Source organism: Coffea arabica, chromosome 1e (genome assembly GCF_036785885.1).
Source record: "Coffea arabica cultivar ET-39 chromosome 1e, Coffea Arabica ET-39 HiFi, whole genome shotgun sequence".
In the NCBI taxonomy this organism is placed as follows: Eukaryota; Viridiplantae; Streptophyta; class Magnoliopsida; order Gentianales; family Rubiaceae; genus Coffea; species Coffea arabica.
Genome location: NC_092311.1, coordinates 11,430,801 through 11,448,440, shown reverse-complemented (window position 1 = coordinate 11,448,440; position 17,640 = coordinate 11,430,801). Strand labels below are relative to the sequence as shown.

Sequence of the window (17,640 nt, the reverse complement as noted above, 5' to 3'; positions counted from 1 at the left end):
CGAAAAATACCTCAATGAAGGTAGTAGTCCCTTGGCCAAGACATTTAATACAATTTCCAAGCCTTGAGCGTATCTTCCTGGTTCCCCTTTTTTTTGTTCTTTTTCCAATTGAGAGCTAAGAGAGAGCCGAGAGTTTGGTCTGGAGTTGAGGAGGAAATCTACTAGTTTTTCTTGGGAAGAAAAAAACAGGACCGATAGATGGAATTGAGAGTGAAGTTTTTTTTCTTGTTGTGGCTTGTCCCTGTGACAGAGCCGAGTGAGAGCTGGGGGGGGAGGAAGAAAGATGGAGTCTTGTTTTTGCTTGTCTCTGACTTCCAAGAGAGAGCCGAGAGAGTGAGGGAGATAGAGTGCTTTTTTTTCTTCTTGTCTCTCCGTCTAGAGAGCAGAGAACCGAGAGGTAGGGGTGTGCAAAATCGAAAAATTCCGATTTACCGACCGAATTCGAATTGAATTCGGAATTTTCGAAATCGGTAAATCGGAAATCGGAATCGAATTCGGATTTTCCGAATTCATATATTTCGAATTTGGTTCGAATTCGGTAATGGAGTTTTTCAAATCGGAATTTCCGATTTCGAATTCACAATTCGAAATCGGAATTCGAATTCCGATTTCGATTTCAAATTCGTTTTTAATATATAAATATATTTTTTATACATGTAATATAAAATTTATACTATATAATATTATATAAAATTTATATAATATAATATAATATAAAATTTATAAAATTTATATAATATTATATAATATTATAAATTTTATATTATATAATAATATATAAATTTTTCCGAATTCGGTGAAATCGGAATTTACCGAATTCCGAATTGAATTCGGTACGAATTCGAATTCGGAAGTGGTGAATTCGAAATCAAATTCGGTCGAATTATCAGGTACCAAAATTTCGAAAAATTCCGAATTCAAACTTCCGAATTACCGAATTCGAATTCGATGCACACCCCTACCGAGAGGGACTTGTAGCCAAAGTGGAGCTTGTGTGTTGGATTGCCCAAAATGATGGTTTCTTAGCTAATGAAAAGAAAGGTGCCTAGCAATTGAGTGTGGAATGGGTTAATAGTTGTTTTGGTAGGGAAAATGATGAAATGATTTTTGATTTCTTGATTTTTCTCTTTTGTTTTGTTGTTTTTTTTTTTTTCCAAAAACAAATCTACAAAAATGAGAAAAATACACATTAAAATGTAAGAAAATAAATAATTCATTAAATAGAAAAAATTCAAGAAAATATTAAAAATTGACAAAAATTTGGTGTCTACAGCTTGCCCCTCTTTGTTTAGAGTTTCAAAGAAACTCAAGACAAAGACGTAGACACCAAATTGCTTACCTGTCTCTTCTAGCTGCACCTGAGTTAAAATAAACAAGCTAACACTTGGTTGAAATTATTGGACAAAATGATGCAATAACATTGCAGAGCATATGACCGAACTCATGTAGAGTTGCCTACGTATCCCGCCATGGGAATCAGGTCAAACGTAGTTCGAATGCAAGTGAACCACAACGAAACAAGTGCATTGACCAACTGTGGTCTTTGCAAAGTCGAAAAAGTCTGAGCTCTCAGAACTTCTAAACATGAAACACAAAATGAATGAGAAAGCACAATTATTAGTCAAAACAGTCAAGAAAAGTAACTTGTCATAACTAGAGAAAGATGCGCGGAGGGACGCGGTTACGCTCCAACAGAAAATTAAATTTGTCAAGAAGGGGAGATAGAAGGGTGTGCGGTGGACGCTGAGACTCACCAACAGAAATTTAAAATGTCAAGAATGGAAGGTAGAAGGGTGCGCGGTGGACGCTGAGACTCACCAACAGAAATTTAAATTTATGCGCGGAGGGACGCGATTACGCTCCAACAGAAAATTTAAATTGTCAAGAAGGGGAGATAGAAGGGTGCGCGGTGGACGCTGAGACTCACCAACAGGAAATTAAATTGATGCGCAGAGGGACGCGATTACGCTCCAACAGAAAATTAAATTGATGCGCGGAGGGACGCGATTACGCTCCAACAGGAATTTAAATTTGTCAAGAATGGGAGATAGAAGGGTGTGCGGTGGACGCTGAGACTCACCAACAGGAAATTAAATTGTCAAGAAATAACAGATTGGTGGGATAAAATCCGAATCCAATAAAATAAAACGGTCAGTGGGATAACACCCAAACCTGCCGAATCCCAACATGATATACAAAAGACACGTTAGTGGGTTGAACCCGATGCTAACGGATGTGAAAAAAAAAAAACATAACACACGTTAGTGAGTCAATACTCGATGCTAACGGTGATGAAAGACACGTTAGTGGGTTGGACCCAATGCTAACGGATGTGAAAAAAAATAGCACACGTTAGTGAGTCAAATCTCAATGCTAACGGTGATGAAAGACATGTTAGTGGGTTGGACCCGATGCTAACGGATGTGAAAAAATATAACACACATTAGTGAGTCAAATCTCAATGCTAACGGTGATAAAAGACATGTTAGTGGGTTGGACCCAATGCTAACGGATGTGAAAAAAAAAAAAATAGCACACGTTAGTGAGTCAAATCTCAATGCTAACGGTGATAAAAGACATGTTAGTGGGTTGGACCCGATGCTAACGGATGTGACAAAAAATAGCACACGTTAGTCAGTCAACTCTCAATGCTAACGGTGATAAAAGACACGTTAGTGGGTTGGACCTGATGCTAACGGATGTGAAAAAACATAACACACATTAGTGAGTCATACTCGATGCTAACGGATATGAAAAAGTAAAACACACGTTAGTGAGTTGTACTCGATGCTAACGGATATGAAAAAATAAAACACGCGTTAATGAGTCATACTCGATGCTAACGGTGATAAAAGGCACGTTAGTGGGTTGAACCCGATGCTAACGGATATGAAAAAGTAAAACACACGTTAGTGAGTTGTACTCGATGCTAACGGTGATAAAAGACATGTTAGTGGGTTGGACCCGATGCTAACGGATATGAAAAAATAAAACACGCGTTAGTGAGTCATACTCGATGCTAACGGTGATAAAAGGCACGTTAGTGGGTTGAACCCGATGCTAACGGATATGAAAAAGTAAAACACACGTTAGTGAGTTGTACTCGATGCTAACGGATATGAAAAATAAAACACGCGTTAGTGAGTTGTACTCGATGCTAACGGTGATAAAAAACATGTTAGTGGGTTGGACCCGATGCTAACGGATATGAAAAAATAAAACACGCGTTAGTGAGTCATACTCAATGCTAACGGTGATAAAAGGCACGTTAGTGGGTTGAACCCGATGCTAACGGATATGAAAAAATAAAACACGCGTTAGTGAGTCATACTCAATGCTAACGGTGATAAAAGGCACGTTAGTGGGTTGAACCCGATGCTAACGGATGTGAAAAAAACGTAACACACGTTATTGCATGAAAAAGTTCTTGAATACTTACCTGAAAAACCTTTTCAAAAAATTGCCCCAGTTTGAATCATTTTTGTACAACCAATCATTTGCTTTGCATTGTGTCATCATTGCTTCTTCTTAAAGTCTTGATTCGTACTTCCTCTTCTATTTGAACCCTGGATGTTTGATTATTGGGTGACTTTCCATGACTTAATTACAAAAATAATTCTTCCAATTTTGCTATGTGAAACAATCAAAATAATGCCACCACTATTCGATCTGTCCGACTTTCGAGAAATGTGTAAACATGAGTATTTTGATGTTTTCCCTTGACGCTGCAAAACCCGACCTTACACCGCAAATTGCATCCCGGTCGTCTTAGCTTCCAATGCTAACTTAACATGAAAACTTATAGATATGCACCTTTCGATAAATCGAGGGAATTGTCATTTGAAAAAGTCCAATGAGACAAATGAAACTATGTAACATCCAAAGAATTTTTATACAAAAATGTCACAAACCAAAGTAATGTAAAAAATAACCATCGACTCGTATTGAAAGAAAAAGATGAATTTAGAAAAATGAATCACAAATCCAACAATCTATGTTGATGACCAAAATATTTTGACCTCTAACAAAGTGCCCCGTTTGACCCTTTTGGATATCATCCGTCCAAAATTCAATGCCAGCAGAAAAACCACGATGTAAAAAAAAGAATTCCAATGAATTGAATCACCTTTGCTTTCTTTGTGCAACCCTACCTCAGCGTCATTTCGGGTTTCCACCAAAATTACCCTCCATCCTTTTGTTTTTCTTTTTCTTTTTGTTTTTCTCTTTTTTTTTTTGATTTTTTTTTTGATTTTTTTTTTGATTTTTTTTTTGATTTTTTAAAAAAGGCGTCCTTGCAGGTTTTCACATGATGAGTGGTGTCGACCTCACACCTAATCAATTCAGAAATACATCTAAAAAATATTGGCATCAGTATATGAACATCACTTGCCAATTAATTAGAAAATTTCTTGACAGAGATATTGCAAAGAACAGAAGTCAAGACTTTTGGCTTTTATACTGGGGTCAGGTGAGGTGCTTAGAAAAGTTAAGGCTTGAAAGTTGATTTCAAAAGTAGTTCAAATGATCTGAGATCGCATTGTTGCATCAACCCTATATTAGGGTTAAATCAAGACTTGCCCCAATTTATTCTTAACTAAGGCTCTCTTTTTTTCATTTCCTTTTTTTTTTTTTTTTCGGCTTTCTGCCGTTCTTTTGAAACTTTCAAAATTTGCCCCAGTCTATTTTTAACTGAGGTTTTCTTTTCTTTCAATCCCTTTTTTTTCTTCCTTCAAAAATTGAATTTGCCCCAGTGTGGGTTTTTTTTTTTTTTTTTTCAAAACTAAATTTGCCCCAGTGTGGGGTTTGCGATCCTCCGGGGTTGCCAAACGAAATGATTTATTCTGAAGGTTCAAAAGGGATAACTAGGGATAAAAAATGTCTCAATGGGAAAGGAAGATGGCCTGACTTTTATTCTGTTCCTTACATTAACTCTGAAAGGAAACTTCCATCAATGCGAAATTTCTTGCTTGTATCTGAATTAATTGAGTGAGGAAGACTCCTCTTCATCCATATCTGTGAAACATAAGCGATCCGCCAGACAATACTCTTCCTTTTTCTTTTTCTTTTTTTTTTATTTTCACTTTTCTCATCATTTTTTTTTGACAACAAACCCCTTCCAATCTTGCACTGACAACAGCTGCTTCAACATTTTGTCTCTTTTCCGAGTAGTCACGCTGTCTCGTTTATTGTAAGCACAGGTCGCTCCTTTTGACTGTATTTGGTTGCTTCTTCTCAACTAGAAATTATTGTTCTTGACGCTACTTTCCATCAGCCTCCTTTTTCTGCTTTTTATTCAAGTGACCACTAATTTTATTTCCTTCATCTTGATCCCCATTTGGTCTGAGTTCCTCCTTATACCATTCGGGCCTCTTTAAAACATTTTCGGATGTCTCTTCACTACTCCTCTCATTTTGAAATTCAAATTCACATTCGTGAGAATCTAGATGGCTGGCATCAAATTTCGGAACAGTGATATCCAAAGGGTCAGGGGATTTTATTCGTGACCATCTGAAAAGAATGCGTAAGTAACACAGTATGTATAAAACTGTACATTTTATTGCATTTTAAGATAAAGATCGAAACGTGTCTTCAAAAGTCACTTGATTAAAAATATTTACAAAAAACATGGTTAAGCAAAAGACACGTGCATGAACAATTTTCATGGATTTAATAAAAAATAATTCCCCAAATTTATCGAAACTCCCTTCGAGAGGGAGTGATCTCACTAGTTCGGGATTTTCAAGTTTCCTCATCGGGGGTAAATGCTTCACAGGTGTCTTTGTGTTCGGGAAAGGGATTTGTACTTGTGCTCGATCCTTGTTCTTCCCTCTTCTTTAACACTATATCTCCTGCTTCAATCATATCCTGGATCTTATGCTTCAGTACCCAACAGTTACCAGTCGAGTGACCGGGTGCTTCAGAATGATAAGCACAAGCGGCTTGAGGGTCGTACCCAGCAGAGAAGCCTCGACGAGAGTAGTTTGGAGGAGGTATGTCATCAATTTTACCGGCGGCCTTGAGCTGTTCGTACAGTTGGTCAATGGGCCTGACTAAGTTGGTAAAAACTCGAGATCGGCCGGGATTTTGTATTTCATGGGTTTGAGGATGGTTGTAGTTCTGTTTGTTTGGTGGAACAGGTCTGGGATTATAAGGAGGGCGGGGTCTAGTTTGGAAGTTAGGTGGAGAAATATGGAATGGTGTTGTGGGTGTGTTTGGATAATTTGGTCGGGATCGATGATGGTTAATGGTAGTACGATAGACAGGTCGAGGGTGTGACTGGTGTGAGTAATGGGATGGATAAGTGGGGTATTGTCGGTACCTAGGTCGGAAAGAAGGGCTTTGGTTCCAAACAAATGAAGTTTCCTCCTCTTTCTTCTCGAACTGGGATTTCTTACTACTATCGCCTTGATTTTGCATCGCTTCCAATTGTGATTTCAGAGCTGACACATTAACAATCTTTCCTGCTCTCACAAACTCATCATACTCTTCCAATTTATTAACAATTTCTGCGAAGGAACATCCAGTCATGCGAAAAATCTCCTCAAAATAGGGCGGGTCATGAGCTTTAATAAATGTACGCACAATTTCATCTTCAGTCATGGAGGGTTCCACCTTGGCAGCCAATTTTCTCCATCTTTTTGCATACGTCTTGTGATCCTCAGATGGTTTCCTTTTAGTTCTTTCCAGTGTAGTCCTTGTTGGAGCCAAATCGCAATTGTATTCGTATTGCCTTATAAAAACGGTTGATAAGTCCAACCATGTTCTCATGTCCTCGGGCTTCAAATTGGAATACCAGTCCAGTGCATCGCCTTCTAAGCTTTCAGGAAACAAACGAACTGGCAGATTCTCATCATCCATTGGCTTGCCCAACTTGTTGGCAAACATTCGGAGATGCGTCTTGGGGTTGCCTGTTCCGTCATACTTGCTAAATTTGGGTGCTTTAAAACCCACAGGTAGTTGCATGTCAGGAAACAGGCATAACTCGTTATAATCCAAGCTCTCTTGTTTGCTCAAACCCTGACTCTTTTTCATGAATTCATCAAACCGATCCAACCTTTTTAGCAAATTCTTGTCAATTGGTGCGGAGGATCCCCCAGCTTCAACTTTCCATTGGATAGCGGTATCCAGCGTGAATGGTTCAGCAGTGAAATTGTAATATGGCTTTTGGGATTCAAGCGGCCTGTTCAGATTTACAGATGGATGATTTTGGGGAATTTGGAGGTGAGGAGGATTGGCTTGGGTAGTGGGCGCGTGGGTATGCGGTAGGTCATGAGTGAAATAAGTAAAAGTTTCTTTATGCGGATTTGCAAAATGTGGAGTAAAGGAGGTTTGAGTACAGGGTAAAAGTATTGGTTCAGTTGGATTGGCAGGTAAGGGTTCCCGCTGGATACCGCCGCTGCTCCCAGTGACTAGCTGATCAATTACACGTCGTTGTGCGGTCATTTCCACATTCAGTTCATTGAACCTGTTTAGCACTTCGCTCAGTTGAGCTCCCAGATTCACCAAGTCAGTTGATGATGTCGTTACAGGCCTATCAGACGATTCCGGATATGTACTCATATTTACACGATTTCTCAAAATCCGGCTATGTGAACGTGTAATGATGGGGCTTTGTAGCTATATTTCAAAAACACCTGATATTTTAGAAAACCCTATTTAGCATCATCTTTTGATCGGCTTTTAGCAAAACAAAAAAAAGAGAAAAAAAAAAAGCACGAGTTAGTATATATTGAGATAATTCGGATGCATGCCCTATCGGGGGACCCTTTTTATGCCAAGGGTAAGCCTAGCATGAAAATGCAATCCTTTGGGGCAGGCACTATACAATACCTGATGAACCCGAACAACTTATTGAGTGAAAAAAAAATAATTTAAAAAAATTTGGTCAATTGGAGTGAGAAGAGACATTTGTCCAAAAAATGAGGACAAAGTCCGAATGAATTGCTTGCTTTGATCAACACAAAATGATGTGTAATAGGGCCTACTCTTGAAAGGATTACGATGTCTCGACTAGGTTTCAGTGAACCTTAGATCGAAACCCTAACAAAGAACAAACGGGTCAAATGGATTGGATAAAACTGATGATTTATTCAAAATTGACTAGATCACCCAAAAAAATAGGTAAACTGATTAAATGAATTGAATGAAATTTGATTTATTCAAAATTGATTGGATCACCCTAAAAAGGGGTAAATTGGTCAAATAAATGAAAATGACGATTTATTAAAAAATGACCGAATTGTCCTAAAAATGAATGAATTGACCAAATAGATTGGATGAATTTGATGGATAATTTGATTAAATGAATTGAATGGAAATGAAAGTTTATTGAATTGGCTACCTATTGGTAGTTTCAAAAAAAATTCATTGCGATGCATCAGTGTATGAGCCTTCTAAAATCAAGATTTGGCCTCGATTATATTTATCGTCTCAACAATGTGAAATTTTTGTGAATTTCTCCAAATTAATATCTTTTGCGCAGGGGAATTTTACCAAATATGTTAAAATGGCCAAAAAGTGATTATTAGACGCTCATATTCCAAAAATCGTTCTATGAAAATGATCGGATCCTACCTTACCTTGTGCACTACCCCTTTGGATGGTACGAAAATATAAACGTGCAAGTCTCCTTGGATTAAATATCCGAGACACAAGGCGGTTTATTCCTAACATGGGATGCCCTAAATGGCATTTCCTCTCTAGGGTTTATGCATGATGCCATTTTATTAAAGCAGTAAAACATGCAATTATGACCTAAAAGGACCCTTTATACGCCAAGGTAGGCCTAGAATGATATGCAATCATTAATCTATGAATGCAATATACCAAAATCTTTAAACGTGCAATAACCTATCTACAAGGGTAGGTTCTAAAAGGAGGTCATGCCAGACCTCTTATTTGCTAGGATTTGTGAATGCAATGGGGACAAAAACCAAGAAAGGTTAGTTCAATCACATAAATACACATAACACATTGTAACGAAACAATACAAAGAGATAAAGTAATAAAAGAAAAGAGAGGTTGGATCCCTCCCCTCGTGAATCGTGTCCCTAATAGGGTAAGGCAGACTCTACCCTAGGTAAACTATCATGGATGCATGAGGTATTGGCTCACTAATGCATCTAGACTCGATAGGTTTAGGTCCCCGAGCTTTCAGACTTGGAAACCGATGGTTATCAATCCCAAGGTTCTTTGTCGATGGCTCGAGCGATTCCCCAGATATTGCTACGCACACATCGTGTCACGGCTACATGTCATGAGTGAATCTATAGAAAATCCTCAACATTCGACTAAAAGCTAAAGGCTATGAACCCAAAGCTTAAAATGGAAGGTTGAGTGACCCCTCGGATCATGCTACGCACACATCGTGTCGCGATCACAAGTCCAAGTGAGTCGCCTAAAATCCTAATAGGGGTGGAGTGGCGTGACAAGCCACTAAAGAAAAATAAATGAGGGATAAAAAAAATAAAGCGTATGCACGTATGCTAGTGCTCCGTTTGGAGGGGAGGGATCGAGAACCAATCGCGAGGCTCTAAGGTAATATCCCCCACCCAAATGCAAATCGCGATACGAATAAATAAATAAATGAACCATTCATCACATACACGCAAGATGAGAAACGATTACGAGTGTGAAATGCAAAACATCCTAAAAAGAGAAATGCAACCTAAGACATCCAAATATGATAAATAAAAGGGCTACAAAGAGAAAATACAACTAAACCAAGTGCTTGGACTCTCTAGCGCATCCCCAGTGGAGTCGCCAAGTTGTCGCGCCCCATTTTTCGCGATGGAAAATACAAATAAAGGTGGTTTAGAAAAGATGTGATTTTATTTTAAAGCAAGTTAAAAGGGACCTAAAATGGGACTTTTAAAAAAATGCGACAATTTGGGTCCAAAATTTAGTCTAAAAGGGTTTTTAAGAAAAAATAGGAGTCGCCACTTGGTATGGAGTTTTGGTGTACCAAGTCACCCAAAAATAAAGTAAAATAAAATAAAACCCTTTTTGACAACTCCAGATCTTTGAAAACAAGAGAAAATGGGTTCGGGAGTCACGGTTGAAGAAAGGGAAGGCAAAGGTTCAATTGACTCAAACCTAAGGCACCCTTTCAACCTAGTCTAAGCTAGTTGCGAGGTTTAGTCAAAATTTTCCTAATCTAACCCTTAATTTTATCATATTTGGATGTTTCCTATATGGATGCAAATCTAAATATATCGAAAGGGACAAAATGTTCATTCAAAGGGTTTAATTGAACCAATCGCATTAATTGCGAAACCCAAAATGATTCCTTGAAAGTGTCACGAATATGCAAATGATGAAATTAAAATAAAAGAAAAGAAATTAAATTATATACATATATATAAGTGATCAAAGAAAAGGAGAATGCAACATAAAGGGTACGGGGGGCAAAACTCGTGACATAATTTTCTTATACATGGATTAATAGGGTACTTAAACTAGAAAGTTATAATCACCCATTTCCCATGTTTGAAAAATAATTATCCTAACATGAACAAGCAAATGAACTAGCTTAAATGAGATGCAATTCTAAATGACATGATTAGCACCTATAGCGGGTAGGGGATAATATAATAGGGAATATCATGCAAATGAGAAAAGATCCTAAAAATGAAAATATGCATGAAAATGTAGTGAATAGCATACAAAGATGAATCTAGCGCAAGATGACCTAAAGGGTCTAGCGTTGGTCTAGCCCATTTCTAAAAGTCCTTACTAGCGTTGGACTAGCAAGTAAGCGGAGGGAGAAACCACAACTTGCGTTGGACTAGTGTGGTGACGTCATGCATTAACAATTCATAGTGAAACAAATAAAACATAAATTAAAACAAATAAACACATAAGAGCACGTAGCACATAACACGTAAACATAATATCTAGATGGCAAAATCCTAAGAAAAGCGGATAAAACACATAACACATAAACCACATAAACACGCAACCTATCTATTACATCGGGGAGCGCCTAACTACAATCTAGAAGGGAAAAATATAATAAAACAAATCTAATTATCCTATCTATTACATTTTTGAGGTATTTAAATGCCTCTTGAATCATTGTAAAAATTAACTAAAACATATATAAGAAAATTTGAATGAATATTTAAATCAAATAAATAAAGCATATAAAAATATAAACACATAGGAACACATAAGAGCACGTAATTGACATTGAAATAATAAAAATAGGAGTACCTCCCGTTTGAAGTGGTGACTAAATGGAGTCAAATTGTCCTATTTATACTCACAATGAACAAAAGAATCATGGCACCAATTTAATTGAAAAAAAAAAAAACAATAATAATAAAAGTACTAAACTCACGCGAATATGTCAAACATAAAGAAATTTAAAACATCTAAAAGTTACAAGTTGAATATGTTCAAAAGTAACATAATTAGTTATTGAAGAAAATAAACAATCATAATAAAGAGAGCCAAAATTTGCCAAGGACTGAATTGCAAAAATTGAAAACTTTTGGGGGACAAAAATTATATTTTTCAAAGTTCAGGGGTCAAAAATTAAATAAAAGATAAAATTAAGGGACCAAAGTACAATTAATTTTAGGACCTAGGTGAAAGGAATTTAAAATGTTCTGGGCCACAATAAAACTACTCCAAAGATCAAGGGTCAAAGTGCAAATCGTAACCAGATCTGGGCAAGATAAAGGGCATCGGGCCACTCTTTTTATTTTACTTGGGCCAACCTACCTAAGCCCAACTGAAAACCCAAGCTAAAACACACAGGCCAGCCCGTCTTTTTGTCCCTCAAGCCCAGCCAAAAATACATGGGTTCTAAACCTCCGGCCCAACCGAAACCCAAAATAAATAAAACGAAAGCCCAACTAAAGAAATATAACAAGCCCACCCGATAATAAAAACATTAGCCCAAATCATTTCTTTTCTTCTTTTCTTTTCTTTCTTTCTTCTTCTCTTTCTTTTCTTTCTTTCTTCTTTTCTTTCTTTCTTCTTCCTTCGTTTCTTCTCCTCCTTCTTCGGCCAGCTGAAGCTTCAGCTGGTGGCCATGGCGGTCGCCGGTGGCGCCGCCGCCACCGGACCGCCGTCACCGGTGGTCGCCGGCGACCTCTCCGGTCACCGAATTTCCCCAAAATACACTCCCTCACTCGATTTTTCGCGTAGATTCCATTTTTGGACTTAGTTTTTACAGAAAATGACCCAAAAGTGACCAAAATGCCAAGAAATCAGTTCAGTTTTTATTTTTTAAAAACCCTCACATCTTCACCAAAAATCATAAAAATTATGCCAAAACCCTCCTTACAACTCCTACAATACAAATATAATTTTATTTTGACAAGAAAACAACATAAAAAGACTAAAATAAATCAAAACAGCCCCAAAAATGAAGAAAATATTTCAATGCCTTTGAAGCTCAAAACTCCAAAAAATTTGGATAAGCAAACATTTCTAGGCCTGGTGCTAGCTAACGGCCATCCGTTTTGACAACAACATGCACAATATTCAGCTTTTAAATCCATTTTTCCATTCCGACATTTTATCAAGCATTTGGCATGCATTCACAGCACCGTTTCTTTTTTTCTTAATTTTATACAGGCTTGTCCCAAAAACTTCAACAACACCACAACCAAGGAAACCAGCAAAAGCAAAAGAAAATTAGACATTGAAACATGGATGTAATATGATAAAAAAAATCGAAAAATACCTCAATGAAGGTAGTAGTCCCTTGGCCAAGACATTTAATACAATTTCCAAGCCTTGAGCGTATCTTCCTGGTTCCCCTTTTTTTTGTTCTTTTTCCAATTGAGAGCTAAGAGAGAGCCGAGAGTTTGGTCTGGAGTTGAGGAGGAAATCTACTAGTTTTTCTTGGGAAGAAAAAAAAAGGACCGATAGATGGAATTGAGAGTGAAGTTTTTTTTCTTGTTGTGGCTTGTCCCTGTGACAGAGCCGAGTGAGAGCTGGGGGGGGAGGAAGAAAGATGGAGTCTTGTTTTTGCTTGTCTCTGACTTCCAAGAGAGAGCCGAGAGAGTGAGGGAGATAGAGTGCTTTTTTTTCTTCTTGTCTCTCCGTCTAGAGAGCAGAGAACCGAGAGGGACTTGTAGCCAAAGTGGAGCTTGTGTGTTGGATTGCCCAAAATGATGGTTTCTTAGCTAATGAAAAGAAAGGTGCCTAGCAATTGAGTGTGGAATGGGTTAATAGTTGTTTTGGTAGGGAAAATGATGAAATGATTTTTGATTTCTTGATTTTTCTCTTTTGTTTTGTTGTTTTTTTTTTTTTTCAAAAACAAATCTACAAAAATGAGAAAAATACACATTAAAATGTAAGAAAATAAATAATTCATTAAATAGAAAAAATTCAAGAAAATATTAAAAATTGACAAAAATTTGGTGTCTACACAACCAACTAAAATTTGTAAATTTTATAATTGGTGAATTGTTAGTAGCTCTAATTTAGTACTTGCATATCAAACCTCAAAGGTAAATAAAGGTCACCCTCCTTTTTATTTTTAGCTGTACATTAATAACGAGATTTTTATGACATCTGGAGTATTCTTGAATAATACTCGTTAACATACATGATTAAAGGTCAATGAGAAAAAAAAAGACTCAATTGGGCACCTATTAGTTGTGATATTAATGATATAAATTACATTACAATTAATTTATAACATCGTACATGTATCCCGTGGATCAATTTGCTAAATCTAGTAATTTTAGGATGCAATTGTTTGTGAAAATACTTGATTATATTTTTACCATTCACCTATATTCGTGCTTTTCCTTTTTCCTTTTTTGTTGGAATTTTTTTTGTTCCCAATTACAATTATAATTTTTTCCCAGCACCTAGTAGAAAATTTAGTTGCTCTTGAAAACTCTCACAGATTGATAATTGCTTGGTTCACATTTGCAAAAATTTTTGTTTTAAATAATAGTAAACAACCAAGGTAGGATGGCATACAATTTGAAATAAAAATCTTTAAAAGTTTTAGATTATCTTAAATGGGAATATCTCGACTGATAAGTGGGCCTTTTACTATTTTAATTATGGCAAATAGGAGGCGATAAGGCAAGAAAAAATCATTACGAGAATAAATTATGGAAGTGCATTAAATGGGTAATATTTTTCGAAAAGAATATTACTTTGGCAAAAAAAAAAAAAAACTCACAAATTACACCTTTTAAACTTATATAATTATACTTTCCTTCCCATCAGGATCCTCCAGCTTGCAATTACACTAGAACACTGATTCAAATTATCAAAAGCTTCATATAGTTCTAGTCTACATTGATAAGCAGGTAGTCCTAGGCCAAAAGGGAAAGAAAAAAAAGTTTACTTAACATGCATGGGTTCAGAAAGGTAAAGTAAAATTCGAATAGTGTTTAAATGTAAAGGTGGTAATAAATATATGTACATTAACATAGTCAGTTGAATATAAATTAGGAGGTCATCTACGAACTTTAAAAATGCGATATGCCTAAATAATAGGCACAAATACAAATAAGCAAACTCTTAAAAATCAGAAATTGGATCATCTTTTTATTTGTGTCTGTTGTATTAGTTGTATGCTAGTTAGAGTGGGATTTTTGACAAATTAAGTGTGCCGAATTGCATATTAGATATAAAAAAAATGAATAACCAACCGGCAAGGAAAAAAGGAGGTGTTATTTCTACCACCAAAGACTTTAAGGTTCCGTTTGATAAAACTGAATCTGAATTCTGAATTCTAAAATCTGAATACTGAAACAATTAATTTGCTGAATTTTAAACACTGAAAAAAATATATGCATGCCTGAATTTTAATACTAAACCTATTTATACTGTTTGATAAATATTTATAGCTGAATGCTTAATAAGTTTAATTTGACAATTTTGCCCTTATATCCTTTCATTCAAAAAAGAAATAGAATCTATGATTTAATTAGTTTAAAATTGTTAGGTATGAAAATGACAATATTTATTTTTAAATCAAATTAATATAAAAGATGAAATATATTATATGAGGAGTATGGAGAAGATGTGAAAGTCATTAAAAAGGGAGAAAAGAGAAACTAAAAATCGTTAGATAGAGAATATTATGTTGTTTAATTAGATAAGAATTTTGAACATAATTAACAAACAAGGGTAGATTTGGTAGATAAGATAAGATAGTTGAAGTAATTCTATTGATTCTTATCAAAATTAAGCATTCAGTTAGGATTCTTGTGCTGAAAAAAATACACACAGGTTCAGCACTGCTTAACAAGTTCAGCAAATAGATTTTCATTTATCAAACACTCAAAATATCCGAATGTCTAAAAAAATTCAGATTCAGCACTTTTTTATATTATCAAACAGACCCTTAATCTATAATGCGTAGTACACCCGTCTCGTCCGATGATGATTTAATCCCGGTCGGTTTCTCTAGGTCCTATTGAACCTCTCCCTCCCTAGTCTAAACTAGAGTATGAGTAAGAGTTGAAGTAGGTTAGACTAGACGTTGATGTCTAATAAAAAAAAATAAAAAAAAAAGATCTGGATGCCAATTCGCGAGTATCTCCGGCTCTGCTTGCACGTTTATGCCAGTACGTGGTGGAAAACTAAAGATAATACTGGATGGTGCCTAGAAACTAAAGATTTGTGTATCCTTGGAACTCGCAGTCAACAGATTTCTAAAATAGATCTTTATATTTTTAACAGTTATAATATTCTTCGTGCAAATTGCATACATGTTACAACTTAACCTCGAGCTTTTCCAGCTGACTGCCAGCAAAAACAAATCCTCGTGCAAAAACCTCGTGCCATCAAAAACCTCGTGCAAATGATGTTGATTTCACTTTCGATCCTACCAATCTCATTATTCCTATTTTTTATTATTGTCATTTTTCATCTCTATTTTCTACTTCTCTTCTGTTTTCTCTTTTCTTTCTTCTTTTCGAGCCATACAACTCTTTAAAGAAGTCTAACGTGAATACACAACCAACTAAAATTTGTAAATACTATCACTGGTGAATTGTTAGTAGTTCTAGTTCAGTACTTGTATATCAAATCTCAAACGTAAACAAAGGTCGCCCTCCTTTTTATTTCTAATTGTACAATAATTACAAGATTTTTATGACATCTGGAGTATTATTAAATAATACTTGTTAACATACCACTACATGTTCGAAAACTAAAAATGGTACAGGATAGTGCCCAGAAACTAAAGATTTGTGTTTCTTTGGAATTCGAAGTCAACAGATTCCAAAAAATGGATCTTATATTTTTAACAGTTATAATATTCTTCGTGCAAAATGCACACAAGTTACAGCTTAGACTTGAGGTTTTCCAGCCGATTACCAGCAAAACTGCTCGTCTTATAAAATGAATAGCATTTAAAACTGAAGAAAATCTTAGATGAAAGGGATACTATCAGAAACCTCCCTTGAGGTTTTTAACAATTTCACTTAGTTCCTTTGAGATTTTAAAAATTACACATACCTCCCTTGAATTTATCATTTTAGTAACAAAAACTATTCAATTGTCAAAATTTTGAATGAATAACCCAAATTGCCCTTGTGAAATTGTGAAGTTCATTTTACCTTGTTATAAAATTTGATAAAAAAATAAGGAATATGCACAAAATCTCAAACCCACTTTCAACGCTTATCTCTACTATTTTATACCTTTCATATACCTATATCTCAAATTAGTACCACTATCATCATGACCACCGCTACCATCAGTCCCTAAATTATAAAATCTCAATCTAAGTTACAAAAGAAAAAGAAAATTAGTACTGTTAAATTTAAAAAATTTCACTAACTATATTAATATAACATCCCATCCCTCAAATGTTGGAGTATCAATACATGCCCCGTTGTATTTAAATCTTCAGCTTACATCTTCTTCTATTCATCTTTAGATCTTTCAAGCCAAGCTAAAATTAATTTGTAATATGTTAGAATTATGTTTAGGACATAATTAGTTATTCTATAAGTGAACCTTGTTTTTGTTTCCATTAAATATTTAATTGTGTGGTACATTCCTATGCACAAGATTATAGGAGCATGTTATTATGAAAAATATTAATATATTTAGATTATTATGGTCATTTTATAGGGTCAAGAGAGGTAAGTGTAATATTGAAAACTTCAAGGATACTAGATGAAATTTTCAGAAACCTCGAGGGAGATTTCTGAAATTTTCTCTAGATGAAAACAAGTTTAAGATTTGTATCTCTCCGGAGTACTAAGTAGAGAAAATTCTACTTAGATCAGTACATATAATATTCTTCATACAAATTGTACAAGCTTCCTAATAATAATAGCCAACAATATACGGTACAAAAAAAAAATTTACTTCAGATAAGTCAAGCCAGACTTTTGCTATTCCAACATGCTAATAATAGTAATATTAATATATGGTACAAAAATATATTACTTCAGACGTAATCAAACTTATACTAAATAATAGTTAATAACATTATTTTAGTCCCTAATCTTTAAATGTCACTTCAATCTAGTCATTAAAACACTTTGCCCGAAGACTCTTTTTCTAAACTGTCATTAATTTTTTTATTAACACCAAATTTACCAAATAAACTTGTAAAAGTAAATGACTTGGAAAACTACAATAACACATAATGATTAAGTAATTACACATAACAATTCTAAAACGATTACTTAGAAA

At 35.4% G+C, this 17,640-nt stretch overlaps 1 protein-coding gene across 1 annotated transcript; it reads right to left on the bottom strand.

The window, feature by feature from the left end:
* Positions 1-5,739: 5,739 nt before the first annotated feature.
* Positions 5,740-7,560, bottom strand: LOC113693500 (uncharacterized). The gene has a single exon (XM_027212031.2). The coding sequence runs from the start codon at positions 7,558-7,560 to the stop codon at positions 5,740-5,742; it is 1,821 nt and encodes a 606-aa protein (XP_027067832.1).
* Positions 7,561-17,640: the final 10,080 nt, after the last annotated feature.